The sequence below is a fragment of the Aquila chrysaetos genome, chromosome 3 (genome assembly GCF_900496995.4).
Source record: "Aquila chrysaetos chrysaetos chromosome 3, bAquChr1.4, whole genome shotgun sequence".
Taxonomy (NCBI): Eukaryota; Metazoa; Chordata; class Aves; order Accipitriformes; family Accipitridae; genus Aquila; species Aquila chrysaetos.
In genome coordinates, this window is record NC_044006.1 from 964,485 (window position 1) to 992,484 (window position 28,000).

The following is a 28,000-nucleotide window of genomic DNA, read 5'->3' on the forward strand; positions in this document are numbered from 1 at the left end:
GAGAGCTCTTAGAGAAGGGGGAGGGGGTAGGAGGTGCTGATCCTCCCTTCCTCTTCCATTTGCCTTTTAAATGAACTCCTTTGCCCGTTTTTGGGAACTAACAAATACTCGGTTTTGCCGCGTCCCGTAGAAATCAGCAGAAATTGCAGCAAATAAGGACGTAAGTGACCTGACAAAGAGCGCTGGGGATGTTCTGTTTGGTGTGTGAATTGCACAGCCGAGTAGGCAGCACAGTCACAGCTCACAGCCAGCGTACACCCTTGTGCTTTAAGGCTCCTCGGGCTCTTTGAAGCAGTGACCACCACAGTATTTGTGGCTGCAGTATCAATCTTTGACCTGGAGTGTTTTATCTTCCATTAGTAAGCCTTTCTCTGCGCTGAACTGGTTAAGTTAGGGTCAAATCTGGTTCAATACCTTCTTGGCATGCTCAGAGGGCCGGGTTTAAACAGTGGCTGAGACGGAGATGAGGCTGCCTTCCTGAGAGCCCGTCCCCGAGCACCGAGCTGCTGCCGCGGGTCACGGCGGGAGGTGCTCTGTCCCGGCCAGGTTTGGCAGGCCTGGGGGCTGCCTGTGCCGGGCAGGTCGTGGCTGGCACGGCAGTGGAGCAGCTCCGGGGGCTGGCAGTCACGCGTTGCCTTTTGTTGACTCTAAAAACACGGCTGCTTCTGGTGGGAAGCTGAGCGTGGCTGCGCGCTGGGGAGGTTGCACGGCGCACAGCCTCGGTTCCTGCTCCGCGGAAGGAAATCCCATCGGGATAGTAGGCTGTGGCGTGAAAGGACACGTTTTAAAATAAAAGGACTCAAAGAGAGAAAATAAACCGTCCTGAGACTCGGAGCCTGGAATATTAAGCGTGAGGCACAGCATGTAAATGACTGGAGAGACACTTGCAAGGCAGTCCCCGAGAAACTGAGCCTGGCTGTAAAATAAGCAGGTTACCGATAGCCTTGCATATATTTACGAGATACGGTTATAAGAGTAGCTTCCCCCCCTGCCCTGTTCCAGCTCACGCTATGGGAGGTTGTTCTCCAGGAAGGAGAGCCGCCAGTGAAGAAACATTGTCTAGCAGTTAAAGCCTTGCAGTCCGGAGATCTTGATTGTGTTCCTGGATCTGCCAGCGACTTGCTGTGTTCTTGGACCAGCTAGGGCGGCTGTCAGTACCTGGGGTTTCCAGCTCTATAATAGGAAGAATACTTTTATAACTCGGAGGGAAGTTGTGAGGCTCAGCGGATGCGTGCACGCGCGGTGCTCAAAGATTGGTGAATGGAAAGTGGGACAGAAAGGCAGAGTGTGAGTCCTGCACATATCAGTGTCTGCCTTTGCCAGTTAGAAAATATTGGCTGCCAGTGTCTGCAGAGCAGCTGTGAATGTTGGACTGTAGATAAGGAGAGGAGCAAGGATGTTGTTTTCCAAACCCCGTGCGGTGGCGGGAGCCCTGCTCCGATGTTTGGGTGTGGCCTGTGAATGCACCAGCAGGATCCGACTTCCCCTTGCAGAAGAGGAGTTGCACGCACATTGCCTGACCCTTGATCGCTCAATCCCTTGAACGTTGGAAACAAAGCGATGGGACTTTACTGCGGGGTGAGGAGATCTCTCCGGGGAGCTGGGAAAGGCAGGAAGGAGGAGGGCAGCAGCAGCAGTGCCGGGGCTCGGGGTTTGGCTCTGGGCTGGCTGGTTGGGGCAGCCACTGTCACTTCCATCTCTGCCATGAGTGGCGTGGAACTGGGGAAAAGGCGGCTGGTCCTGAGACAGGCACTGGTAATGGATTGCGCTCGGTTTTCTAATGAAAGTTTCATTTGAAGTTTGTTTACAGGAAAGAAGAAATTAGCAGGGAGAATTCTCCTGAGAACCCAGAGAGGAAAAAGAATGAGCTGCCTGACTTGCAAGCCAAAAGAGGGTGGAAGGGTAGATTAGATTTACCGTATTGCTCCGAGTTGTAGCTGTTGCTGCTGTTGAGAAACGCGTCCTTGTTTGGCTGGGTGGTGGAGCCCACTTTGAGGCTCAGCCTTCAGCCAGGTTATTGCCATCCGGGGGAAATTCAGAGCTGCCCACCCAGCCAGAAATGTTGATCCCGCTCTGGTGTCCTGTGTTTTGACGCCAGCGTGTGTGCTGTGCTGCTGTCTCTCCACTCCAGCTGACTGAAATGGGGCTGCTCCTGGGCCGTGGCTGGGCAGCCGGTGCTCCGGGCGTTGCTGCCCGGGGCTTCCCATCCCTGGGACTGTCCCTGGCGTGAGGGGGCCAGTGCCAGCAGTTGCCACTGTCACTGACGGGCAGCACGAGGAGGTCACAACGCTCAGCCTTTGGTCTCCAAGGGGTGTCCTGAGGACGGAGCTTGCTGGTGGCCTCTGGTGTCCCAGTGAGCTGAGGGGCAGCGGAGGATGCCAGAGCCGCAGTGATGGGGATGGCCAGAGCCGTGCTCGAGGTCGGGGCCTTTCTCTTGCGCTTTAGGGAAGAGGCACAAAGGTGTGAGGAGCTCCGGGGGCACCATGGCGTGGGCAGAGCTGCGGGGGCTGCCCCAAGCCAGCAGGCAGCAGATGCTCTCTCGGCAGTTCCCACCACCGGCTTTGGCCGTTCCCCGCTGCTGCGAAGGGTTCACGCGATGCCGCCTGCATGGTCAGCTTTGCGCTCCCTTGGGGCGGGCTGTGCTGCGGGAGCTGTGCGCTGCTGGGAAGTTTGTCCCGTTGGTGTTTTGGCCAAGGGTATTAGTGCTGTTAAGAGGAAAACTCTGGCTGGAAAGTAGGGGGTGACACTGTGGACGTGGGGACGCATCCGCCTGGCAAAGTCCCACAGCAGCAACCTGCTCTTTCTGCTGGAGGCTGGATCCTGGACTGGTGAACGTGCGATGGCCTTGTTTGACTTGAGTCATTTATAGCTTATCAGTTTCTGGTTTGATACCCAGAGTATTTCTAATAATAGGCGAATGTTATTGCACCTCGAGAGAATTGTACACATTTATAAAGCACTTTACATAGCATGCGCATGCGAGGCATCCTGCATGTCACCTCTTTTCCACCATGTGTGAGCGCATGGAGAGCGTGATGCCTCCCGGGTTGTGGTTTGGGTGCCGAGGCTGGGCGTCTTCTGCAGCTGAGCCCCGCAGACGCCATGCCTGAGCCAGACGCTTTCCGAAAAAAATTGCGGGTTGCTCCCAGGGCTCCTCCTCCTCACCAGACAGGTGAGAGACTGTGGGCAGCAAGGACCTTGGCATTTGCGTTTGTCTCTTAAGCTCTGACAGTAATCTGGAGTAAGCCTTGTGAAGAAGGCCAGATATTAGGGTGGCTGCCTCCCTGCAAATGCTTACAATAAAGAGACTATTTATAGTTTGCAACAGGGAGACCTTTGCAGTTCTGTTCCTGTACGTACAAGATGGAGTTTCTGGAGAGGCAGGATTGCTTCGTGGCTGGCATGGCAGCGGTGCTGTGCTGAGCCAGGGGATGCCGTGCCTCCCCGCTGCCTCCCGCCTCTCTTGCTCTGCTCGACCTGGGCACTGGGGGGGCTGCACGGGGGCACCTGGCTGGCAGCACAGGTGGGTCTGGGGATCAGGGTGTCCCCATTCCGTTGGCGGGCGTGCAGGGGGCTGCTGAGTCCCATCCGTCCATCCGTTGGTGCGTGCGGGGTTTAACAAGCTGTAAATTCCAGGAAACTCCCCGGGAGGCACATGGAGGGAGCAGGCTGGGGGCGGCAGCGAGCCCCGAGCCAGCAGATGTGTCTGCAGGGACGAGGAGCGGGGAGAAAAAGCACAAACCTGTCTTTAAAGACATTTGTTTGTTCACAATAAAAACTGTCAGCCAGCGGCGGCCAGACAGGGCAGTTTTTATGAGGCGCAGGCGTAGGTTGGAGGGGCGCTTGCCAATTGCTTCTTACACGGAAAGGGAGCAGGGATTGTATTTTATCTCAGGACCGGGGGAGGGAAAAAAAAATAAGAGCAGAGAGTTTACAAGCCTTTGAAATGTTTCAATCAAAGGAAAGCGCAGTTGAAAGCGGTTCTGGAAACATTTTCGGTGTTCCCCTGCACCCCGGGCCTCTGGATGCGGTCTCTGCCCGTTGCTTTGGGAGGGGAGCGGGCAGAGGAAGGCAGATAAAGGGATCACCGGCAGGACCGTGTTCATATGGGAACACGTATCTGCTTCCTCCCAAGCTGCGTGTTTGGAGAGTTCAGCCTGGGGAGGTCCTGCAGCCCCTCCTCTCATTCAGGATCTCAGTGCTGCCTTTATGATGATGGTTTTGAAATCCTGTGGCTGACCTTTCCGGCGCTGGAAGCGATCCAAGGGCTGTGTCTCGAAGTACTGTAAAGGTTAGCGAGAAGGGAGAGAGAGGGAGAGAGAAAATGTCCTTTCAGCTGCAGGAGTGGGAGAGAGGAATGTCATCTATGCCATTGGGGAGCAGGCAGCTGGCCGGGCTCCCCGGCCTGAGCTGGGGTTTCCTTGCCTCGCCAGGGACCTCACTCCCCCAGCCCCTTCCCAAGGTGTGTGTTGTCATTTTTGATCAGGGTACAGAGGCGATATCCCTTCGGAGAGAGCTGGAGGAGCCGTCCCTCTGGGCTGTGCTCCAGGAGCCTCCTCTGCAGCATCAGGCAGTGCAGGTCTGTGGGGACCGGTGCCACTATCCAGATCTGCCCCACCAGCCACTCCCTGCTGGTGCCAGTCTTCTGGTGATTCCTGTTGCAGCAGATGATTTGACCTCAGAAAAGTCCGAGATGTTTTACGGAGCCGTTTCAATGGAGTTGCACCCGTCCTCGGCTCCCACGCGCCGCTGCCTCACCAGAAACACGCTGGGGTGGATGGAGATTAAAGGGTAAACTCCAGGGCTCAGCCATCCGCTCCTACAGGATGCGAGCTCTTTCTAATTGTCCTCAATTAGAGACAGTGCCATTGCTCAGGCACGTCTTCAGGCAGGAAGCAGAGCCCGGCCATCCCCGCTGGGGCAGCCACCTAGCCCAGCGGAGGGAAGGGCTGCTCGCCGTGGCCTTGGGGAGCGTCGAGGGGCCAGCGAGCGCTCGTGGGGGGCAGGAGCTGCCGACCGAATTGTTTTTAGGAAGGGTTGCGTGGTGAGGAGATGTTAAAGCCAGAGAGAGGAAAGAAAATAGCTCAGCGAGTTAACCCTTTCCTGCTTGCCTCCAGGATGAGACATCGGTGAGCAGCGAGGACTTTGATATGAACGACTCCACATGGATCTCAGCTGACCAGCACCTGAACTCCAGCCTGAGCCCCAGCCAGGACGAGAGCATGCGCAGCCCACAGAACCTGCACGGCCACGAGGACGGTGAGTGCCCCAGGGGGTGGGAAGCACTCTGCGCCTCTGCCACAGGATGGTTTTGTCACTTATTAAACATTAACCAGTCCTTTCTGATCAGGTGTCCCACCTGTAGGATGGATTTCATATCAGCACAGGCTTTGAAGCAGTGCCGACTCCCAGTCCTTCCCATTTAGCTTCTGGGTTCCTGCTCAGCCAGGTCCCTGTCCAGCTCAGAGCTGATGGTCCTTGTGTGGGGATCTGGCTCCCAGCTCCTCCAGCAAGAGGTCACCAAATCCTCTCCTAAGGCATCAGGTTGTAGTTCCCCTGGTGTGACAAGGAGAGCCCAGTTAGTCCTGAAGCGCGGGCTGTGCGCTGCCCCGCTGCAGGAAGGATGCCAAGGCTTCGCAATACAGGTCGCAGCTTTCCATGCTTGGAAACCTGCACCTTAGACAGCGTCTTGGATCCCCCAGGCAAGAAATGTGTAATCTGCAATAGCTGATAGTGATGGGAGTGCGGGGTGGACTTGGGTGTCCTCTCACTCAAGGCAGGGGGTTGAAAGGGGTGAAGGTGGCACACAAAGGCTGGGTGGGAGGAAGTGTTTGGTGAAGAGAAGTGGTGTGTTACTTCTGTGAAACATGCTAGTTTAAAATAAAAGAGCAAGTAAATAAATGGTAGAAGTACGAGTTCGGGTCAGAGTTCATCTCCGTGATGCTTGGAAGGCTTCAGTGGTTGGACTGTTACTGGCTTTTGCTCAAGAGGTTGAATCCCTCATTGTCCCCAGCCCGGCTGCTGCTGGGAGAGCGGGAAGGGAGCAGAGGAGTTGAGGGACAACCCGGGCTGGGTTGGTGCTGCTTTAAGAAAAAGGGAACTGGAAAAGCACCCCAGAGGAAAGAAGGGGCTTTTGTGCTGGCAGGTCTCCCTGGGGTGGCTTTTAGCTGCTTGTGTGGCCAGTGGCAGGGACAGCAGGGACGATAGGGACAGCAGGGACACTGCTCTCTCCAGTCCAGCACCTTGTGGCACTTCAGTTTCTATTGCAAATCTGCAGTTTAGAGAAACAGCTGGTTTTAACTAACTAGCACCAGCCCCAGATTCAGGCAGCCTTGGTGAGGATGTGAAACCTGCCAGCGCTAAACCATGTCCCCGTCCAGTGGGACGGGCAGCGGCACTTCTGCTTGTACAGGGCCTGGCAGTGGGGCTGTGCCCATGCCAGGAGGAAGGGTGTTTCGGTGGTAACACAGCTGCTCACATCAGAAGCGTTTGGCTCTTCAGGACCAGGCTGCAACCTCTGTCCCGAGCGAGCGCTGCCTCTCATACCTGTGGCCTGGCCAGGTCTCTCCGTACCCCCTGAACTCTGCCATTTTCCCATCGGGACATTCCAGGCTTGTGGCTTATCCCTCACCACTGAATTCCCAAGTCTCATTTACAATCTAGAATGACACGGTTTTGATCCCTTTGCTGAACACTATTATTCAACAGGACAGTAACTTAGTAAGGGACTCACGTATTTAGGCAAACCAAGATGTTCTCACTAAAGCTAAATCCTCCGTCTCTCTCTCTGCCCTCTTAGGAAATGCTTCCAGTTTTTCATGCCCTGTGGTTTTTCTTCAGAAGCAGGTGTCCTCTTTGGGGCCCTTCCTGGCTCCTTTTATTTCTTTTGTAAGGTTCAGAGGTGAGCAATAAGGCACAAATAGTCCCTTCCTTTCTGTGAGGAATGCAAGTGTCCCAGGCTGTCCCTGCGGTATCAGAAGGCTAAACCAGGTAGCCTTTGGCAGATCAGAAGTGATGGAGTCGAAGAGTAAGCAAGCCAAGCCCAGGGTTACTAATGAGACCCATCAAGAAGCAGCCAGGGACTGGGATTTCCATCAGGCTGTCATACTTCAGGGGGCATTTTATGGGAGTGAAAAGAGGTTTTGTCACTGTGGTGAATGTCAGTGTCCTGTATTGGAGCTCTAAAATAGAGGCTAATGGGGCGAAAGGCCTTGTGTCAGTCCTTCTGCCAAACCCAACGCTCCCACCCAGGACTGAAGCACGCATGAGGCTGGGAAGGGAAGAAGGGCAATGGAGCGACCCAGGTGGGCAGCGAGAGGTTAGAGGAGAGGAGGAGCACGGAGCAGAGAAGGAGCGTGTCGTGAGAGGAAAGGCAAATTACTGGCGTGGGGAAGGGAATGTGCCTGAATCAGTGTCGAGCACTCTTCAGTTTCCTTTTCTCTCAATCCACGAAAGCTCTTTTTTTTGGAAGCAAATGTGTTTTACCAGGTTCACACTGTCTTGCTAAGGCTGTGCACATGCAAGACTTTCCCAAGGAAATCATATAAATGTGAGTAACGAGCCTGTGTGAACTGCACCCCCCTTGGGGTCCAGCTGGCCAAGGTGCCCTGTGCAGAGTGCCCATGCCAGGGCAGCCCAAGGGCTCTGGTTAAAGTACTCCATGCCAAAACTGGATGTTTATCCACATCTCCTGTGCTCAACTGTCAACCATGCCCCACGGCAGCCCCGCAGAGCCCCAGCCTTCTTCCACCAGCTGTGGGAGATCTGGCCAGTGCCGCAGCGAGCCCCGTGCCTCCCCTGCAGCCTGGCTGGGCTCAGCTCCGAGTGTCCCGGTGCTGCAGAGGGGTCTGGTCACATGCTGCCTCCTTCGATCTGGAGCTTGTTCAGGACTCGGTAGTCTCCTCCCTCTGGAAATCCTTTTGAGTTACTGAATTGGTCCCACCTGCTGCTGTCCGACAGGAGGGATGCTTGGAGTGTGTCTTCTGTGAAAGGCTTCGTAAAGTATAAAGTTTTAATGAAGAGTTGCCTAGTAGGAGAGCAGTATCGTCTGACATGCTTGTTAAAGAAAAGTCTTGTTTAAAGTACCGAAGCACCAACTCCAGGTCTTTCGGAGGCCTGGGAGGAGCGAGTGCTCTCCTATGGCAGACGAGCAGAGCGGTATGAAATCCAGAGAGGCGGGAGAGCAGGGAACTGTTGTCCCATGCTTTGATACACAGGTATCTGCTAAATCTTCAGAGAGCTAAAAAGCAGCTAGGACAAAAGCCAACACCACCTTTTGTCTCCGTGCCCAGAAACCTTGGCCCAGTATAGCCGTGCTGCAACCAGCGTCAGCCCTTGGAACAGCAGGGAGAACAAATTAGACCTAATGACTTCGGTGGGTAAGGGACAGAGAAGGCACCATTGGGAGAGCATCAGCAGCAGAGCTGGGGTTCCTGCTGGGTTGGCGGGCGCACGGCGGGACGCAGGACACACCGGCCAGCTCTGAGCAGTGACGCCGACGCGCACACACTCGCTCCTTCCATTTTCCTTTGTTACTCATCCTGTGGGCCCCAGCACGGAAAACGTGAAGCTCCCTGCAACATCCCTTCCCCGTCGGATGTTGCTCACAGCGTACGTGCCCGCAGGAAGCCGGCGGCTACCGAAAGCGACAGCAAGATCAACACAAACTCTTTGCTGCTGAAGCGGAGCTATTGTGCAGGACATCCTGGAGGGACACGTCTGTGGGAGCCAACACGCGTTCGGAGCGAAGTGACCCTGAATGCTACGCTGTCTCGCTGTCCCCTGTGCCTGTCACCGTCCCTGAAAGGGTCCCGTACCCACTCCCAGCTGAGAGCAGGTCCCGGTGCCTGGCCCTGTCTTGCTGCAGCAGTTTCAGCTGGAGTCTGTCCATCTTCAGAGCCTGTCTGCATCCACAGGCGAGTGCAGCGTTACAAAACCTCCCAGTTTGGTCTGGTGCATGGGGCTGAGTGGGGTGTCCCACCACAGGGATGGTGTGACCTGCTGGTGAGTGCAGTGCCCTTAAAAAGAAAACAGGAGGCAGACCTCCAAAACCCCAGTGTATGTGACATGGCAAAGCACTTTTGAACTAATGTAGAAGACAGCTCTGTCTTGCCTGCTAATAGGATACATCTTGCCTTGTCCCTGGCCATACATCCTGCTCCATCGCCTAGGAGCAGCGCTCAGCCCATGGGCAGGGGTTGCTACCCGGTCCTTCTGAGGAGCAGGGAAAGTTCCTGGGTATAAGATCTGCTTTCCCTGCATGGGGGGCATAGGATTGCTTCATGGCACCGTGTTGGGTCAGATCCCCTTCCAGCTGAGGTCCCTGCGTGCAGTCTTCACTTGACTGGCAGCGTCCCCGCTGAGCCCATTCTGCCTGGAGCAGCAGTGGCTAATCCAGACCTTGGAGAAAGGACTTTCTTAACCTACTTAACTGTGAAGGCACGTGCTCCTTGGGGGCATCCCTCGAGGCAGCTGGCTGGGAAGGCTCCCTGGTGTTGGGGACATCCCTCAGGAGTGCTCCAAAGGAAGGACCTCAAGGACATGCAGGCAGGTGTTATTTCAGGATGCTGTCCCGGGAGCAGGTAGGGCACGTCGCTCCTCTGGACACCCTGCCCTGGGACCAGCAGGGACAGCACCGAGCTGTCCCCAGCACAGCAGTCTCTCTTCTGCTATGGCATGCATCCCACAGCTCCGGGTCATGCCGCCGTTATTTGGCGAGATGCCCACGACGTGCTGCACATCATCAGGTTCCCCGAACCACCGACCTTGCAGAGTGCTTTCTGGGGAGGAGAGCAGCCCTCTTGTCAAGTGCAGACCAGAAGCCAGGCCCGTGCCTGCACAGCGAGCTCAGCTCCTGCCTGCAGGACTCCACACACGAGCTTCACGCCAGGCTCCATCCCCAGGGCAGCCGTGACACCCTGCTCCACACCTGCACCTCCTCGACAGCTGGTACCCGACCGCGGGCGATGGCACTCTTCACTTCACCGTAGCAGGGTCACTTACCGCGGGTAGCGTTGGGTGTTGTGCAGTTCCCAGTTCTCCTGTGCCACTGGGGCTTTCTTCGGCCGGCCCCACCCCTGCTCCAGGTGAACACAAACGCACCTTCGCCAGCCACAGGGAAGGCTCGGGAGATGCATGGACAGCCATCTGACGGCTGGCCATTGCAAGAGGTGGTCTGCAAGCCCCGAGACCCTTGCTTTTCCCAGGCTGCAAAATCCTCACTGTTTTCAGGGCTTCTTGCACCGGTGTTGGATTTCACCCTCCCAGAAGCCCTAGCTCAGAGCCTAATCGAGACTAGGACCAGCATCCAGGCCTTACAACAGCTAGATGTGACCTTATCTTATTTTTCTTAGGCATATATTTCCTCTGTCCCTCGGGTGTACCCACGCTGTGCTGTCCCTGTGGCAGAAGTCAGCAAGTGCATCCCTGCCTTGCCTGAGCACTCCATTCCCCGTCACCTCTTCCAGGGGCATGTCTGCTCCTCCCGAGCAAAGGCCCTCACCGGTGATAAACACCCTCCTTTCGGCGTCTTTTGAAGAGCTGTTCTTTCCTGCTGCAAGGCTGAGGAGTGCGGCATGGACGCTGTGGTGCCGTGGTGGCTTCACCAGCCTGTCACATTGAACTCGGCTCGGGGCTCCCTCCCGGCTGGTGCATGGAGCAGAGTTTTGGGAGGCTCTTCCTTGGTCTGGAGCAGAGGGGATCACCAGGCTACTGGGCAGCCAGCACCACCTGTGCCCCCACCTTCCTCCCCAGCTTGAGCAGCCCCAGCCGAAGCGGTGAGCAGGGACAGCAGGGTGAGGTCTGCAGCTTGTCCCTTGCTTGGGAAGGGTGCAGAGTCCAGTGGCTTGGATGCAGTCCCCACTCTGTCTTGCCCAAAGGACTGGGGGCGAGCAGCGGGGTCTCTCTGGCGGCAGGCCTGCACTGGAGGCACCAGCTTGGCATGAATTCTGCCCAAAGCCACCAAACCCGTTTGTTTGGCGTGGGGAGAGGCAGTGCCCGGGCAGCGCGGGGCCGCGGCATGTCCCCTCCCTGCAGCAGGATCCGGGTGGCTGCCAGCGGCAGCGGCACAAGGAAAGGCTTGGTCTGCGCCACCTCTTTCCCTGCCGTGGGCGAGGGCCGGCTCCTGGCTCGGGCACCCCTCGAGCAGCGAGGTGGCCGGGGCAGCAGCGGTGGGAGGGACGAGGTCAGGAGAAGGGAAAACCGAGCAACAGAGCGCGTTTGTGGCGAGGCTGCTTTCTGCAGCGGGAGCTGCCAAGCTTTGGTGCATGGGAAAATGTCCGTCGTGGGGCCAGCACGGTGAGGTCCCAGTGCCGGAGGGAGCTGCTCCCTCGGGCTGGGCAGCAGAGCCGGGGGGAGATGGCACCGGGGGGCACCTTTCATGCTGAGGGAGGGGGAGCCGGTCGCACAGCGCTGCCTTGTCCGGCTGAGCTTGCCTGCGGACGCGCATTGTGTCCAGCCGTGCCAGATGTCTGGCTTGTCGAGGGCTCTGGTCGAAGGCAGGGACCCAGGGAGGGAGCGCAGAGGGTGGACACTTTGTCTGGGACATAACAAGGTTTGTGTTAACGAAGGAAGACAGGAAATACAGCGCCTTAACCAGACACTGGCCAGTCCCACCGCTCCGTGGCCCCCAGCGACATTTCTTTTTTCTTTCTTATGCGTCTTGGAGGCAATCAGCCGGGCAGGACCTGGACAAAACAGGCTTCGTGCTCCGGCCACGTGAGCGGCGGAGGGCCGGGGCGGCCACGGCAGCCGGCATGGCTGGGGCCTCTCCTGCCGCTCACCGCCTGGTCGCGGGTGCGGGAGCCCCGGGGCGCCGCTCGCTTGCGCCTAATGAATGCGGTGCTGCCGCCCAGCCGTGGCCCCCCCCCGTGGGGCCCCCGTTCCCACTCGGTCTCTCTAATTTGTATTAAGTATCCCTTCCTCGCAGGCTTTCCTCCTCCCCTTCTTCCCCCTTCTCGTCTCTTTTGTGAGTGAATAATTTATGGCACTTTTCATCTTCCTGGCTGTTGTTCCAGGCAGGCGGCGGTGGGATGCTCTGCGCCCTCCTGACAGCCGCTCTCAGGCTGGGTGTACAGCTCCAGCCCGTGCTGGTGCCACGGTGGGCTGGAAACGGGGCATTCCCCTCCCGGTAGCGATGGCGAGTCTCCGGTTGGAGCAGCAACCTCTGCCGTCACCCCGCCGGCCGCGGGCAGGCAGGGCCACGGCTGGTGGCTCCGTGGCAGTCCACGGGGGACCGAGGGTTGCCGGTGGGACGTGGCGGCGGCCGCAGCGCCTGAGGCTGCGCAGGCAGGGAGTGCCGAGGGAGGGCCGCCCCGGTGCCGGCCGGGGGCTCCCGTTGCGGCGGGGCGCGGGCAGGGCCGGGCGGCCGTGGCCCACCGCGTGGTGCGGGGCTGCGGCGAGGTTTCCGTGGGCCGCTGGCTCTTACATAAGCTCATTGTTTTCTGAGTCAAAAGAGGTTTTGTCTCCACTCTGGAGATGTGACAGGAGGAGGAACAATTTGCCCCATTCATCTTTAACTCTGCCTTTGGAGAGCGGTGCGGTGGCCTTCACCGACAGAGACGTTAAACCCAACCACTTCCCGGCCGTAAAAATCTCCCGGGGAGCAGGTGTTGGAAATCGCCCCTTCCCCTCCTGATCTCCGCAAATCCAGCGCCACAGAAATCAAGGATAATCCAGCAGCCTCTTCAAAATGAAAACGCTGAGCCCTGATTAATTCATTTAATAAGTGACTGATCCCCTCCTCCCCCAGCACCGCGGCCCAAGAAGCCATTTTGCTTCTCGCTCTCCCGGGCTGGGCACCGCCAGGGAGATGCCGGGGCCGCAGCAGAGGCGCGAGGCGGCTTCAGCCCCGCCGCTCGCCTGGCCGCAGCCTGGCCTCCGCAGTGGTGCTGAGGAGGGCAGCGCTCCGGGGGCCTCGGGGCCGGGCGGCCTCCGTTGGGCTCTCCAGCCTCACCGGCATCCCCCACGCAGTGCCGAGGTCCCCTCCACCTCCAGCCCCTGGAGCCCCGGCTCGAGGGGATTAAACAGGAGAACGAAATATTCCGTTTTCCGACTGAAAGATCAAACCGGTTAGAAGTGACGTTGTTTTTACAGTTCCATCTGCTTCAATTAGGGCGTGGGGGTGGAGCAGGGGGGCTCCCAATTATCCTCATTAGAGGGGCTCCTCGTGCAGCCAAGCTCCAGCCGCGAGCAGGGAGCTCACCAGGCTCGTGCTGGTTGATAATGAATATATTCATGGCTGCGCAGCCTGGCCTTGCTTGCCTGCTGCTGCCAGAGCCCTGCTTGTTACGTGTGTTTTGGGCGATCACTGGGAGTCTGCAGAAAACCTCTCCGAGCTCAGAAGTTTGGTGGGTTTTATCGAAAAGATGATTCTCTGGGAGTGTGGCCAACGCGGCTGCTCGGAGTCCTGCCTCAGCTGCCGTTGGCAGAGCAGGAGCCTAAACCCGGTGCCGGCACGCAAGGTGGGAAAGCTCCTGCTCCCACTCCCCCAGGTCCTGCTTCGCTGTGGGGTGCCCCAGTCACTGCTCGGGGCTGGCCGTGGGCTGGAGATGCCCCAGCGAAGCTGCCTACGGAGCGGCACCGGCACCGGGACCAGCACTGTCCCATCCGCGCCAACCACGAGAGTGCAGTGCTCCCTCCTAGCCCATCTGCGTTTTTAAGCTGGTTGAAGCCATCCCCATTCAGACCCAAGGACCTCAGCAACCTGAATTTGTGGCTGGTTTTCAGCCCACAAGACTGAGATTAATCCGCTACTTTATATGCAGAGCTTCTGGGAGAGCATAACCTGTAAAAAGGTAGAAATAAGAAAATTATCTGTAGCTAGCGGGTTTACAGACCTCATTATTTACTTACGTTCATACTTGGTTTAAACTAAATTGTTCTTGCAGTAGATGCTGGTCCCTTATGTTAGATTCCCATTTCATTTTCTTATTCCACCTGGACGGGTTCCTAGACACGTCTTCCTCTTTGTTTTCAATAGATTTTGGCTGTAGCAAACCCAAGGTTCGTAAATGCAGCCGAGTCGGGTAGAAACCTGATTTGCAGCTGCTGTGTGCGTTTTGTGCAACACAAAAGAAAACCTGAGACATTGAGAAGTCGGGGGGGTCCAGACCTCACCCCCAGGATCCTGCCCGGTGTGAGCTGCTGGTGTGGGACCAGCACTGCCGATGGGGACGGGAGCTGCAGGGACCGGGGGCAGAGCTGGGGGCCGCGGGGAGGCTGGAGGTGGATGGGCAAGAGCAGAGCAGGATGCCCAGGGCGGAGTAGGGGGTGCTTAAGGCAGATTGGGGATGCTCAGAGCAGGTTGAGGATGCTCAGAGCAATGCAGGGATGCCGAGGGTGGATTGGGGATGTCTGGGGCGGGTTGGGGATGCTCAGGGCACCTGCGCAGCCTTCTCCCAGGTGACGCCTCTCTTGGTGCCCCTTGTCTGGCAGGGCTTTTGTGGCACGGAGGGCCCTCGGCCCTTGCTCTGTGCAGGCAGCTGTGCCGGGGGCTGCCTGCCGCCCCAAGAGCCGGCAGGAGGTCCCTGCCGTCGGCCCGCGGGACGGGCGCTGATTGGCCCCGCGGCACGGTGCTGTTGCTGTGGCTGTGCCCGGGCTGACGGCTGGGCCTGGCGTGCGGCTCGTGCCTCCGCGCATGGGAATAATTCTCCTTAATCCTTCCGAGAGGCATCACTGGATGAGGCTGGAGCCTCCCTCTGGGAGCCCCGTCTCGCCTGGTGCGGAGAGCAGAGCAGGGGGAGGGACGGCCGCCATCCCAGGGGCAGGGAGCCCTCCGCGCCCCCAGCCACCTGCCTGCTGCTGCACGGGGCCGCGGCCGAGCCGGCACCGCTCCTGCGCCCGCGCCGAGGGCGCAGAGCGCCGGTGGTGGGTCCGGCTGCCCGTCCCGGCAAGGTGCGCGCGGGGCAGCGAGCCCCGAGGAGCGCGCGCCGGTGCGGGAGCTGAGCCGGGCAAGCTGTGCCGGAGAGCAAAACCCCCGGTGCCCCGGGACAGGATGGGGTGCGGGGGCAGGAGGTGGCGGTGCCCCCGGCATCCTGCCCCTCCAGGTATGGCCGAAGCCCTGCTGCCACGGTCCGGGCTGCAGCTGCCTGCCGGAGCCCCGCCGCCGCGGTACGGGGACGGGAGACCAGAGCCGGTCTTGGGGGGTGCCCCAGGGTAGGGCTGGCTGCTGAGCTCCCCTGGAGCCCCGTACTCTCCGGCACACAGAGCCGGTGCTCGGCCCCGGCCAGGAGCAAGGACTTCTGCCTGGAGCCAGCCCCGTGCCGGGGAGGGTGACGCCTGCCGCTGGCCCGGAGCACCCCGCACATAAACACCACCCTGGGGATTAGGTCAGCTCTGGTCATTGCTCAGACGAATAAGTGGATCAGTGCAAGGGAAAGGAGGGGGAGGGAGCTCTGCTGAGCGGGTCGCTCGAGTGGGGACCTTTTAATTTAGGGGCTCGTGGGGCCAGGAGCAGCCTTGGCACAGGCGCGAGGCTGGGCAGCGAGCGCTGGCGCCCGTGGCGGGGTGGCTGGGGACACGCGGCGGCAACCCCGGCCAGCCCCCACGGTCGGCTTGGATGCCCGAGTGTCCTCAAGTCTGTTTATTTTAAGGGATACAAAGTCCTGGGCTGCCGCAGGGTCACAGGAGCGCTTGCCGAGCCTCTCATTAAAGTTTCCCGGCGGGTGCTGGCGGGGGGGGGGGGAGGAAGAGGAGGGTGGGTGGCAGCAGCCGGGCACCGTCCCGCCACCCCGCGCCCGCACACCTTCGGACCTGGCGCCCACGCGGCAGGAGCCGTCGGCGCGGTGCCGAGGCCGTCCCGCAGCCCGACCCCATTGTCCTGCGGCCGCGCGGGCCGGGCGCGGGGACCGCCATCTGCTCGTCGCTGCCGGCAGCTTCTTTGTTCGCCGCCCGGCGCACGCTCGCGCAGGAAGCGGCTCCCCACGTGCTTCGCCCTTTCCCTCTCGCAGAGGCACCTAATGAAATAAAGGATTTACTGCAGCGAGGGGGAGGGAAGGGGAAACGGGCCGAGCAGTTTGAAAATGTCGTGCCTGGCCCCAGGGCTGGGCTCTTTGGCCGGGTGCAGGCAGGGCCGGGTGCCGGCAGCGCTGGGCACGGACAGGGACGAGCTCTGTGCCGCGGCCGGGCCATTCTTCGGAGTGGCACAAGGCGGGAGGCCGGTGTGGTGGGAGCCGTGCACGGGCACGGGGATGGTGCCAGGACCTGGGGGTGTGAATATAACCGAGACCGAGCGGGAGCCGGGCTGTGCGCCGGGTGTGCGTGGCACTGCCGTGGCCGGGCCCCCGGGCTGCGGGCTCTTGCCTGTTCGGGTGCTGGGGGAAAGGGGTGCCCACGGAGCTGCCGTGGGGACGGCGCTGGGGTGTGTGGAAACAGGGAAGCGGGAGTGTCCGCGTAGGGTGTGGGAGGTCACTCGGGCTTTGAGGAGGACAGGAGGGACATCCGTGCAGCCCCTGCCCCCTCCCCACAGCAGCGTGCCGAGGAGCCTTGCTGGGCAGCGTGCCCGCTGTGAACAGAGCTCCTAACGCCGCTTCCAGGCAGCACAAACTCAGGGTTTTCCCACCCAAGCGAGCCTGTCCTCCTGTGCTGACCCCGCGCCCCAGCACTCTGCAGAGCAGCACGTCCCCGAGCCGCTGGCTCTGGAGCTCATCACCTCTGTACCCAGCGCCAAATTGGGCCGGGAGGACCATGCCGGGAGGCGAGGGACCTGGCTGGGAGAGGCAATGCCCCTTTCTCCTCCCTGCAATGCAAACAGAAACCGAAAAGGACCAAATTCCAAAGTTCTTATTCAAGCCCAGGCGCCGTGGCCCCAGGCGGAGGCGTGGGGACTGTCACCTGCCGGAGGGACTGGGGTGGCCCGGACGCGGGGCACGGCAGCGTCCGGCGTGCTTTGAGGGACGCGGGAGCGGAGTCGTGTGACCATGGCCCTGCAGCCGCGGACACCGGCGCCTGTACCTCCAGCTGCTGCATCCCAGGACCCGCACCACAGCCGTGCCGGCCCGGCTCCCGGCAGCACATGCGGCGACTCACCCACCAAGTGAGCCCAGAGCAGCCCTGGCCGGGCAGGGGCTTTCAAAGCAGCGGCACGTCCGCGCTGCACGTGCCGGTGGTCCCGCAGGCGGGCTCAAGGGAGGTTGGCGTCATGGGGGGGGCAGAGCCGCTCGCCCACCTCGGGGAGGTGGTCACAGGGTGCCACGGGAGTGACCACACGTCCTTCTTTGCAGATGACTCCTCGTCAGAGAGCTGCAGCGGGAATGGCTCCTCCACCCTGAACCCCTCCACCTCCAGCAGCACGCAGGGCGACAGCGCCTTTCCCGAAATGAACGGAAATGGCACCGCGGCCCCCATGGACTTCACCACCTCCGCCGATGACCAGCCCATCAACCTCTGCGACAAACTCGCGCCTGCCCACGTCACCCCTTCCTACCAGTCGGACAGCTGCAGCGCTGACGGGCTGCGCAGCAGGGTCAAGTACGCGGTGAAGACCACGGCAGAGGTATGGCCCGCGCTGCGGGCGGCTGCTGACGGGGCTGGGCGAGACGGGACGGGCGCACGTCCCTGGCTGGAGCTGGGCACGGGGCACGGCATACTGGGAGCAACCGCACGTGAGGCTTCCCAGGCCAGGCAGGGACACGGCTCCTGCCCCCGCACTGGGAAGGCGCAGAGTGGGGGCAGCAGGGCTGAGAGCCTTTCCCTTGTAGGAAGGGAAGGACGGACGAGCGCTGCACTCACCCGCAACTGCTGTGGCAGAGCAGCTGTGCCTGGCCATGCTCCAGCCTCCAGGCTGCTGCTGCTCAGCAGAAATCAGCCCGAGTGCCGAGCGAGCGGTTTGCAGAGGGAGGGCGAGGGATGGTTTGGGAGAGCCAGGGGCATCCCCCACACCCCACCTGCCAGAGCTGAGGCTCTGCAGTGGGCTCGCCTTATGGCCATGCTGCTCCCACTGTGCAAGGAGGAGCCCGTTCCCGGTGGGTCCGGGCAGCGTTTCCCACAGGGTTAGGCAGAGCCACAGCCCCCACCAGCCAGAGCTGCGTTGCCTGCACTTTGGGCCATCACAGGCTCCCTGAGGCCACCGTGTCCCCCTTGCCCCAAGCAGGCAGGAGCTGGTGCTCAGGGGAGCCCGGCCGGGGGTTCATCTCAGGTTGCAGGGGGACATGAGGAAAGGGGACAGAAGCAGTGAGCCAAGGAGAAAGGGCTTTTTCCTAGTAACCCTGGGCAGGGGTGGGCAGGCGAGGGCTGCTCGCGGTAACCCCTGTCTCCTCTCAGTCCCCTCCATACAGCTCCGGCAGCTATGACTCCATCAAGACAGAGGTCAGCGGCTGCCCCGAGGACCTGACTGTTGGCAGGGCCCCCACGGCCGACGAAGATGATGATGACCATGATGACCACGAAGACAACGATAAGATAAATGACTCGGAGGGGATGGACCCAGAGAGGCTAAAGGCCTTCAATGTAAGGAAGAGCGCCATGGGGAGGGCGAGCCCGCCTGCCTCCTGTCTCGGTATTCCCACCGTCTGTCTTCTCCTTTGCAGATGTTTGTGCGCCTTTTTGTGGACGAGAACCTGGACCGGATGGTTCCCATCTCCAAGCAGCCCAAGGAGAAGATCCAGGCCATCATCGAGTCCTGCAGCCGGCAGTTTCCCGAGTTCCAGGAGCGGGCGCGCAAGCGTATCCGCACCTACCTCAAGTCCTGCCGCCGCATGAAGAAGAACGGGATGGAGATGGTGAGTGGCCACCCCGCTGCCCTGCTGCTCACCACCACTCCTGGGCCAGAAGGTCCCTGAGCACCTTCTCTGCTTGTGTCTCTGCAGACCAGGCCCACGCCGCCACACCTGACCTCGGCCATGGCAGAGAACATCCTAGCCGCCGCCTGCGAGAGCGAAACGCGGAAAGCAGCCAAGAGGATGCGGCTGGAGATCTACCAGACCTCCCAGGTATGTTGCATGCGGCTGGAGGTGGGCGAGGGACGGAGCCGACAGCATCCCGTGGCAGGGCGGGGAAAAGGAGAGACGTTTCTGAGCAATTTGGTAAAGCATTTTAAAAAGTCTTTCTAAAAGTCAGAGGGCTGCAGAACAGGGCCCTGTGGTATGTCCTAAGACTCAGGCCAGCCGGGCCGGGGCTGCTGGTTTGGGCTGGCAATGCTTTAGCCGCAGGAAACCAGGCGTCCCTGCGCCGTCCCTTGCACCGGCCGCAGAGGACAGCCGGGCTCCTTGCTGGACTATGTCTGTGTTTCCTTTGTGCAGGATGAACCGATTGCTCTAGACAAGCAGCACTCCAGAGACTCCACAGCCATCACCCACTCCTCCTATTCACTGCCAGCTTCATCTTACTCCCAAGACCCAGTCTACATCAATGGAAGCCTGAACTACAGCTACCGTGGCTACGGGTCCCTGGGGGGCAGCCTGCAGCCGCCTGCCTCCCTCCAGACGGGCAACCACAGTAACGGTAAGTGGTCACACGCTGCACCAGGGTCCACGGTGGCACGGGGAGCCCACCCAGGCAGCGCGCCGCGGGCTCCCCAGTATCCTGCACTATGCGGCTGAGCTGGTCGCTGGAGGGGAGGCAGGGGCTGCTCCCGTGGCTCACGCCAAGCCCAGTCACAGCAGCACCTCTCCTGCCGCCGCACAGAGCTGCTCCAAAGGCCCCTCTTCTGCCTGTCTGCTCAGCTTGCCTCATCAGTGGATGGTTAATTGTTGAACTGAACTTGGAAGGACAGTCTAGGTGGCACTGGTGGAGGGAAGGAGTGTCACTTAAAAAAAAAGAGAATCTCTACCAGCTATTAATTATTAACAGGAGCGGGCGCCTATCGCTGCCCTGATCTTGTTGCTGGTATGAGCTGTTCCTTTCCCAGCCTGCGTTGGCTGCTCTCAGAGATGGGGATGGGGATGGGGACAGGGCTGGTGAAGTTCAGGGTCTCTACAGCAGTGCCCGGGGCAGAGCCAGCTCCTGCTGCAGGTCAGGAGGGTGAAGAGGGGCTGGGGGGGCTGCGTGGGACAGGACTGAGGCTGCAGGGCGGGAAGGCAGAAGGAGAGCGCAGGCGAGGCTTGAGGGGTCGGCTGAGCGAGGAGCAAGTGAACAGAGCGGAGTAGCCTGGGGCCAAGCAGGGCACCTGGGGAGGTGCCGTGGTACCTGGTGACTCCCCGGCACCCAGGAGAGAGAGGTGTGGGATGGGGCAAAGGCTGTCCCCTTGGGCAGCAGCCCTCTCTCTGGCTGTGTCCTCCCGGCAGCGGTGGCACGACGGGCTGGTGCCCGCCCTGGTCCTCTGCTGCCTTCACTTGCCCCGGTGTGCTCTGGGCTCCTGCCCTGCCCCTGCCCGCCCCGAGGGGAGTGAGGATTTGGAAGGATGTGATTTCCGGAGCCCTGAGAGATGCCTGTCTGGGATTAACTCTTATCATCCCTTCCTAATGCTTCTTAACCCTGAATAAAGATCCCGCCCCGGCCTCCAGCTGCTGAGACCTAATCCTTGCAGCCGCTGAGGAGGCAGCAATGGTTCCTCCCCAGAGCAGCACAGGCACCCCTGGCCCCCCACGCTGCTCAGCACCCTCCTTTCACCCAGCCCAGCTGTGAGTGCTGGCTCCTTGATGTGAGACAGCAAACATGCAGGAATGTCTCAGAACAGCCCCAGTGAGCACATGCCCCAGGAGGAGCAGACAGGCCCCGCATGTAGCACATGGCAGCAGCACACAGCAGCACCTTGCTTCTTTCTAATGGATTTTTTTAAACCTCTGCTTTGCAATTATTTTTTGCCCTTTGCCCAAGCTCTTGCCGAGTCCTTTAGAGGTAAGAGTGTGCTGCTATAGCGCTGGGAAGGAGCGCTGCAAGGAGCTGCGCCTTCTTCCTCTGTGAGCAGAAAGCCTGCAGGGGTTTGCTGCCCAGAAGTGTCTGCTCCCTCCATCCCCCACCTGAGGCGATTCTTGCTCAAACCTGCATCCCCACTCCCAGCTCCTTCCCCCTTGGTGAGCCGGGAAATGGGCTCCGTTTACTGCTGCCTTTTCTGTCCAGTGAAATCGCTTTCGCTTGAGAGCCTCCTCCTCCTCCCCTTCGCAGCACTGATTAGCCTGGCATGGAAGTCCTCTGCTGGTGCCACTCCTCCCACAGCATTTGCTGCTCCAGCATTGCTTTCCTTGGATGCTTTCCTTCTTACCCCGACGCAATGCGCTCCCCTCCCTGCCGCCAGCCAACAGCGGGACCCACCTGGTCTCTGGTGGCTGCTGAACTCTCCTGTCCTGGTTTGCAAACCGCTGCAGCACCCAGTCCCTGCTCCATCTGCCTGCGTGTCCCACCGCAGCAGCGTCAGGCCACCCAGTGGGAGTTCAGCCCTCCTGAAGCCTTTCTCCAGCATCACCAACTGCTCCATCAGCCTGCAATGCTCCAGCCCACAGCCAGGGGATTAATTAGTTCAGTGTCTTCTCTTTCTCCTTACCCCTAGGCTGCAGCCTCGCCTGCCTCCTCTCCCTAACTAGTATCACATCTCTAGTACACGTCTTTCCTCTTCTCTCCATTTCTAGGTGATAGTGTGGTTCTTGCACCTTGCTTGGCTTCTCTTACTTAGTCCAACGCAAAGCTGAATCCAGTTTTTCCCCTGTCTTTACCTGGCTGTGTCACTCCTCAAGCTGTGTACCAGTTTCCCTGCCAAAGTCTTCCACGCACAGCCACCCAAACCAGGCTGCACACGTGTGCATGTGATTGTGCACACATATCTGCAGACAGCCATCGCAGTGGCTGACAGTGTTCCCTGGGTCTCGGAGAACTTGATAATTTCGTGACTTTTTGCAGGTTTAAGATTTGTATTGAGACAGGAGGGTTTGTGAGCCAGGGGCAGCTGTGTGTCCTGTTCTGCAGAAGACAGGCATGCGTACATGGCCAAAAATCACGTGCACTAGAGGTGGAGCAGAGATGGACTTAGGAGAAAGAATTATCCCTGCCCATCAGGCAGATCATAAATTTTGCAGGACTTCATTTCATTTACAGACTAAGCCATAGAAATGTGCAGCCTAGGAAGACCATTTAGACCCCCCCAACCTGATACATAAGGCTGAGCGTGTAACTGTGTTGGTGCCTGGGGCGGTGTGCGAGAGCCCAGGCAGGGCACGTCTCCTCCTTGCCACGCAGCACAGCCTGGCCCCGCGTGGGCACAGACACCATGTAGTTATCCAGCACTGAACCAGGGAATCGCACCCCGTGCAGAATGTTACTCTCCATGTGCAGAGGAAAAAACAGAACCTGGAAGATGATTTTGATGGGGCAGGTACCCCTCAGGTGCCAGTTTAGCTCCTGGCAGAGCGCAGCCACAGACCCTCCCTTCACAGAGCAGATGGGACAGGCTGCAGGACGGGATTTTTGTCATGTTGACTCTGAAGTCTCTTTCCTTGTGGCTGTTGTAGAGGCAGTGGCTGGCTGGTGTGGGAGCTGGGGCTTCTCACATTGTCCGGGGCACCACACTTTGCAGGGGCCTTCCTGCCGGTGCAGAGGTCCAGGAGCACCAGCTCCCGCTGGGGATCTTGTCATGGCAGGACGGACACGGGCAAGGCTGCTCTGCCTGAGCTTCCCTCTCGCTTTTCCTTGGCAGGTCCAACTGATCTCAGCATGAAAGGTGGGGCCTCCAGCACGGCCCCCTCCAACAGCACCAGCAGGGGAATGCAGGCTGCCCAGCTCAGCCCCACGGAGATCAGCGCAGTGCGGCAGCTGATCGCTGGCTACCGAGAGTCGGCGGCGTTTCTGCTTCGATCTGCAGACGAACTGGAAAACCTCATTTTACAGCAGAACTGACTCCCTGTGTCTGCATCGCTCCTCTGTCGAGACGACAATTTATACCTGCTAGAAAGAGGCTCCCAGCGGTGTCCTGCTCAGGACCACCATCGTCCTCCCGTGAAGTGGCGGGTACATGTAGTTTTAGAAGGTGGAATCCAAAAGACCTGTTTTCTTTTACACTCCAAGCACCTGGGACTTCAGGCACAAGGACACATTTTTGAACCGTACCAACACCTGTGCGTCCAGCCGACCAGAAGCCAAACCTGTGGCTTGGAAGGATGTGGGACTTTCAAGGGCAGAAGGGAGCCTGGGGAGGTTTGGGGCTGCAGATGTATTTAGAATAACCTTTGTGGACCCAAATGTTAGATACCCATCCCCAGATAATTTCCAAGTCTTAGGTGAGCTGAATCACATATTTATTGAGAAATGGACCCTCCTCTCCCCTTAGTAATTTATTTTTCTGAAAATGGATTCTTTTGAGTTTGTACAGATTGCCAGTTTTTTGTCTGTCTGATCAGAAGGAATTTATTCCTGTGAAATAACACATTCCATATCACTACACTACTAATTTCCAGGCAGCTCTGCCTGTTTCTCCGGGGAGCCCTTGTCCCACAGGGAGCAAGTTTGCCATTCAGCCCTAGACTTCGAGGCTGCTCAGCCTCCAGTAAGCGTAGGTGGCAGTTGAACAACAGAGCAAGCAAGCGTCCTGCTTAGACCTTTGTTCTAAGCGGTCCCGTAGCAGCAGTGGGGTCTAAATCTCCCGCAGAGACTCGGCAAGCTCGGCAGACCTCCGGCTAGAAGGACGTCTCGCACTCATATAAGTCATTGCAGATAAGAGAAGGAAGGAAAGAAATACCTGAGAAACACTGTCTTGCGGTCACCATCCGTACTCTACCTCACACTCCATTGTGGGCTTCTTCCAGGCCTGGCCGAGCTGGTCCTGGGGGACGGTGAGTGTCGCAGACGCGTGGATCGCGCCGAGGAGGCTGGAACCGACCCGGCAGATCCAGCGGATCCGCCAGGGTCCTGCTGCTGGGCGGCAGCTCGCCCCCACCCCGCTGCACCCGGCTGTTTGCTCCGGTCCGTGTGAAACCAGCCCTGGGGTAGCATCAGGAGAATAAACCGTTTAGGAACCGCATGGGTGTAGTAAAGGCTAATGCCGGGTCTCTGACTGAAAAAGTGAGCTCAGTGCGGCAAGCCGCTCGCTCCTCTGCAGAAGATAGAGACGGGCAACATTCAGCAGCAGAACTGACAAAGTCCTCTCCGGGGCCCAGGATCCTCCCCCCTCCCTGCTCACAGTCCTGGAACAAGCCCACAATTCCCAAAGTGTGGAAAAACCGTAGTCCGATGACCATTCTGCCCTGTTACCGCCCCCCTGCCCCCAATAATGCACTTCGTTTTGCTCAGTGCAATACCTACTACCAGTGCTGCTAAACCCAGGGACTTCGCTCAGGCACAGAGATGCTGAGCCGAGCCAAGCAATGCAACGTGCTCTGGAGCCACGTAGAGCAGCAGAGACCGGCTGCCGGGGATCCCAGCTCCTCCTCGTGCCCCCACGCCGGCGCAGCTGCCCCCGCCCGGGCAGGAGTCCTCGCCACGAGATATAAATTCGATAAGTGTAAACCCCTATGCGCTCATTTTAAAGGTAGATACTTTCTCTCTTTGGAGCCAGCTTTTTTCTTCTTTTTCGGTCACTCTGAGCCGGCGGCGGACAGAGGCTGCTGCTCCCTGGGGGGCTGACGCCGCTGGCCCAGGCTCGAGCTCGGTGGCAGCAGCTGGTCCCAGCCAGGAGTGGACCCGGGCAGTTTACTCAGTAGCCTTTATACCCAATTATACTCCCCACACACTGGAAGAGAAGCAAAACCTCTACCCTGCTCTTAGTCTCAGTAGAGAAAAAGCCAGCGGCTCCTGAGGACAGGCTTGCCTGGCCCGGCAGCAGAAGGGATTCGCCGTTGCATTGACTGTTCTCCCCAAACCGTAAACTTCCCATAGCATTCGGAGAAAAGGGACCTAAGCCCTGGCCGTTTGGTGCAGTCGGGGTGTCCGTGCAGAGACGAGGTGGTGGCTTGTTAGACCTGAGCCGATGCTGGAACCGGGAGCATCGCGGCCGCCCCGGGTGCCCTGGGCCGAGCGCCCCGTCCCCTCCCTGCCCGCGGCAGGCAGGAGAGCGGCGTGGGGGCCAGCCCGGGACACCAGCCCCCCCCAAGCCAGGGTTCAGACTCACGCTTTCCCCAGCACTTCACAAGCCTGCTTGGTTTGTCCACTGCATCCTTCCATACTTGGAATTTATGTAAATATTTATTTTTGTGTGAATACCATGAAGTAACAAACCTTTGACAAAATATGTAACCGCAGCCATTTGTGAAAGTCTTAACGTTAAGGAAGGAGAGGCAGAGACAATCGCTGTCCCGGAATTCTCTCTCTCTGCGATATCCCACCCGAGTCGGTGCCTCCCTCCCCGTCAGAGGCCATCGAGAACATTTTAGCCATAAGTTTGCCATCCAGTTTACTGAAAAAGAGGTTACCCAGGGGCTTACGGACAGATCGCCATCAGCTACAGTTTGTTTAGTTTTATTTATGCAAGTTTTAGCTGTCGTTACCAGATCACCTTTGAACTTGTCTTAGCATGTATTGAAGTTTAGTAGCTCTTACACTTTGTTAAACTGCTGTAGAAGACAGATGAGGCTCACGGTTGCGTAGGAAGGTATCCAACAGTCTACCCTGTCCTAACAACTGATGTTCATAACTTGCAGCTGAATGGTACAGACTCAGATTTCCAAAGCCCCGGTGACAGCCACATCTGTGACAAGTTATGAAACAAATGGGATTGACTATGAATTTCTGTCAGGGATCTCTTTTTTCTTTTTTCTTTCTTTCTTTCTTTTTTTCTTTTTCGGTGAGCCGCAGCTTTATAGTTTCTTTGGAGCGAGCTCCACAGACATCTCAGTGCTCTTCAGCTGATCCATGCTCAGTTGCGGCTCTTCTGTGCTCCAGGACTGTTTCACAGCCACATTCCTGCGCTCTCACTAGGCAGGACGGGGTCAGGAATCGCTAGTCTGGGTTCTCAACGAGAAGGAATGAGCAGGAGCAGAATACACCGGCTTTCCAGATATTCTGAGAGGTGGAAGGAGAATGCTGGGTTAGCAAATGGTCTGGATGTTCTTGGTTTTGTTTAAGAAAAGCTAATCACTGGTCGAGAAAATAGATTTTTTTTTTAATTTAATTTAATTTTATTTTAAACACAACCATCCTGCCCTGGATGTGCGGTTCCCATGACGGTGTTTCTACATGGGAGAGCGTTCCCGGGATTGCGAGCAGACGTAACTTGTACCTCCCCAATCCAAAGGGCCACTTCCCTCCCACGAGTGGCCATCGGATTTAGTACCAGTTCATGAAAAAAAATGCTGCTTTGAACTCAGAGGGTTAATATACTTTTGATTTGTAATTTTTTGTAAAACTTTTTACAAGGTAGCATAGTATTTCACCAGAATACCAACTACAATCCGTCCATGGTCTGATTTTTATATAATTTAGTGGTGCTTTAGAAACTTTTGTTTGGTTGTTTCGGAGCTGTACAGCTCAGTTCTTCGCCTGTATCTACCTAAGACCAATGTGAACCTTTGTATTTTTGCTCCTAATTTTGGACTCAGTGAAAGTGTACTGTTTACATGTACAGAACTCCCGGCCCCTGTGTGTTCTGCAAGACCTGCTGTTGAAGAGGAAGATGCACCTCACCCAGTTCGTCTGCTTAACCAAGCCACAGCTTCACTCACCCACCGACACACGCACCTACCCTAAGGAAGACCCCACAAAATTGAAACGCCCTTTAAGCAATTTTGGGTTTTGCACAAGCTATTGTATTTTTTTTTTTTCCAGTAGTCGATTTACGGATTGGCTGCGATTCAAATCGAGAGCTGACCCGGAGCTCAGTTAACTGAAGCACCAGAACTCAAGCAGGCAGAGTCGCACAGTGCTGCTGTTTCACCATCCTCCTCCTGCCACCCGAGGCAGGAGGGTGAAAGCTGCCGAGCTCAGTGTAGGGTTCAAACAATGCAGAAGAGCACTCGAGCCCAGGGGGCTTGCAGGGAAGCAGGGGGGAAACACTCATCAGCATAATTGGAAACATACTTTACCGAACCTGGTGAAATCGCCCAAGCTGGCTGCTGATTTCAGATTGAGAGGGTGGGAGCGCGTTCCCTCAGGAGGCGGGGGGGCTCCGACACGAAGCAGAAGACGGCTCTTTGGAAAGTCGGTGCTTTCCTGAGGGCTCAGATAGAAAGCATATGGCACTTAATCCAGCTTTTAAGGTGACACTTTATTGCTTAATCAATTGATTCATTTTGAAATGATATTTTTGCAGATAGGCACCTATGCAACTTAATGTGGCTCTTAAGCAGATGAGCACTTCCTCCTCAACGAGCTTGATAAGAGTTATTTGTGTTATATACTGTGGATTTTTCCAGTAAATGTGGCTTAATATTTTAATTCTTAGAATGTGTGTCTATTATATATGTGATGCAACTTAATTCTGTTCTGTTTGTGGAATGATTAGCACAGGCCAACTCCCTGTTCCCCTCACTTAACAAAGACCAATGAGCTGTTAATCAAGCTGTTATCTCCATGGTATTACTTGCTAAATGCACTGATTTCATAAGTATGTGGAATCCTTTTTTTTTTTTTTTCTTTTGAATCTGTATATCATATATAAGACTGAATCTACTTAATAAACACTGTATAACAAAAAGGGCTTTCTCCTCCACTGTCGAGCACTGCTGGGTGCTGCCGGCACCGGGCGCTCTCCAGCCGCTGCCCCTCGCCCCAGCGCCAGCCCGCATTTGCTCCCCAGCCCCAGCCTACGCGCTGTGTGAGAGGTCAGTGCGATTGGTCACCAAAGCGGGATCTAAATTTAGGTGTTAAAGGAAAAAAACTGTATCTTTCAATAATTTTGACTTAAGCTGTGCTTTCCATTCCTTAACAGACAGCTGCGGGTACCATAGAGAGCAGCGTTAGCACTCACAAGTGGGGCTAGTCACATATTTTATGCTTAACTTATATTTTGACAAAATTAATTTTGTGAAGTGTCTGTTTTTTGTGAAAAAAAAAAAGAAAAAGAAAAAAAAAAGAGTCTTCATTGAAGTTTGTGGAAAGTTCTCCCTCTCCCTCATGGAAAATACTGATTTTTCGTTACCAGCTTTATTCACTAAGTATAATAAATCTTTGCATCCATAAAACGTTTATCTCAAAGCACTGTGTAGAT

At 57.6% G+C, this 28,000-nt stretch overlaps 1 protein-coding gene across 4 annotated transcripts in view; it reads left to right on the forward strand.

Moving 5' to 3' along the window:
* Window positions 1-27,886, forward strand: part of NOL4L (nucleolar protein 4 like) — a 66,844-nt gene extending 38,958 nt beyond the window's left edge. For all 4 annotated transcript variants that reach the window (XM_030008700.2, XM_030008701.2, XM_030008702.2 and 1 more), the window contains 7 exons: window positions 5,118-5,259; window positions 17,220-17,491; window positions 18,259-18,444; window positions 18,525-18,716; window positions 18,804-18,926; window positions 19,236-19,437; window positions 22,562-27,886. In XM_030008700.2, coding sequence (XP_029864560.1) covers window positions 5,118-5,259; window positions 17,220-17,491; window positions 18,259-18,444; window positions 18,525-18,716; window positions 18,804-18,926; window positions 19,236-19,437; window positions 22,562-22,761 — 1,317 coding nt within the window. In that variant the 3' untranslated portion in view covers window positions 22,762-27,886. The remainder of the gene's footprint in view (window positions 1-5,117; window positions 5,260-17,219; window positions 17,492-18,258; window positions 18,445-18,524; window positions 18,717-18,803; window positions 18,927-19,235; window positions 19,438-22,561) is intronic.
* The last annotated feature ends 114 nt before the right edge of the window (window positions 27,887-28,000 follow it).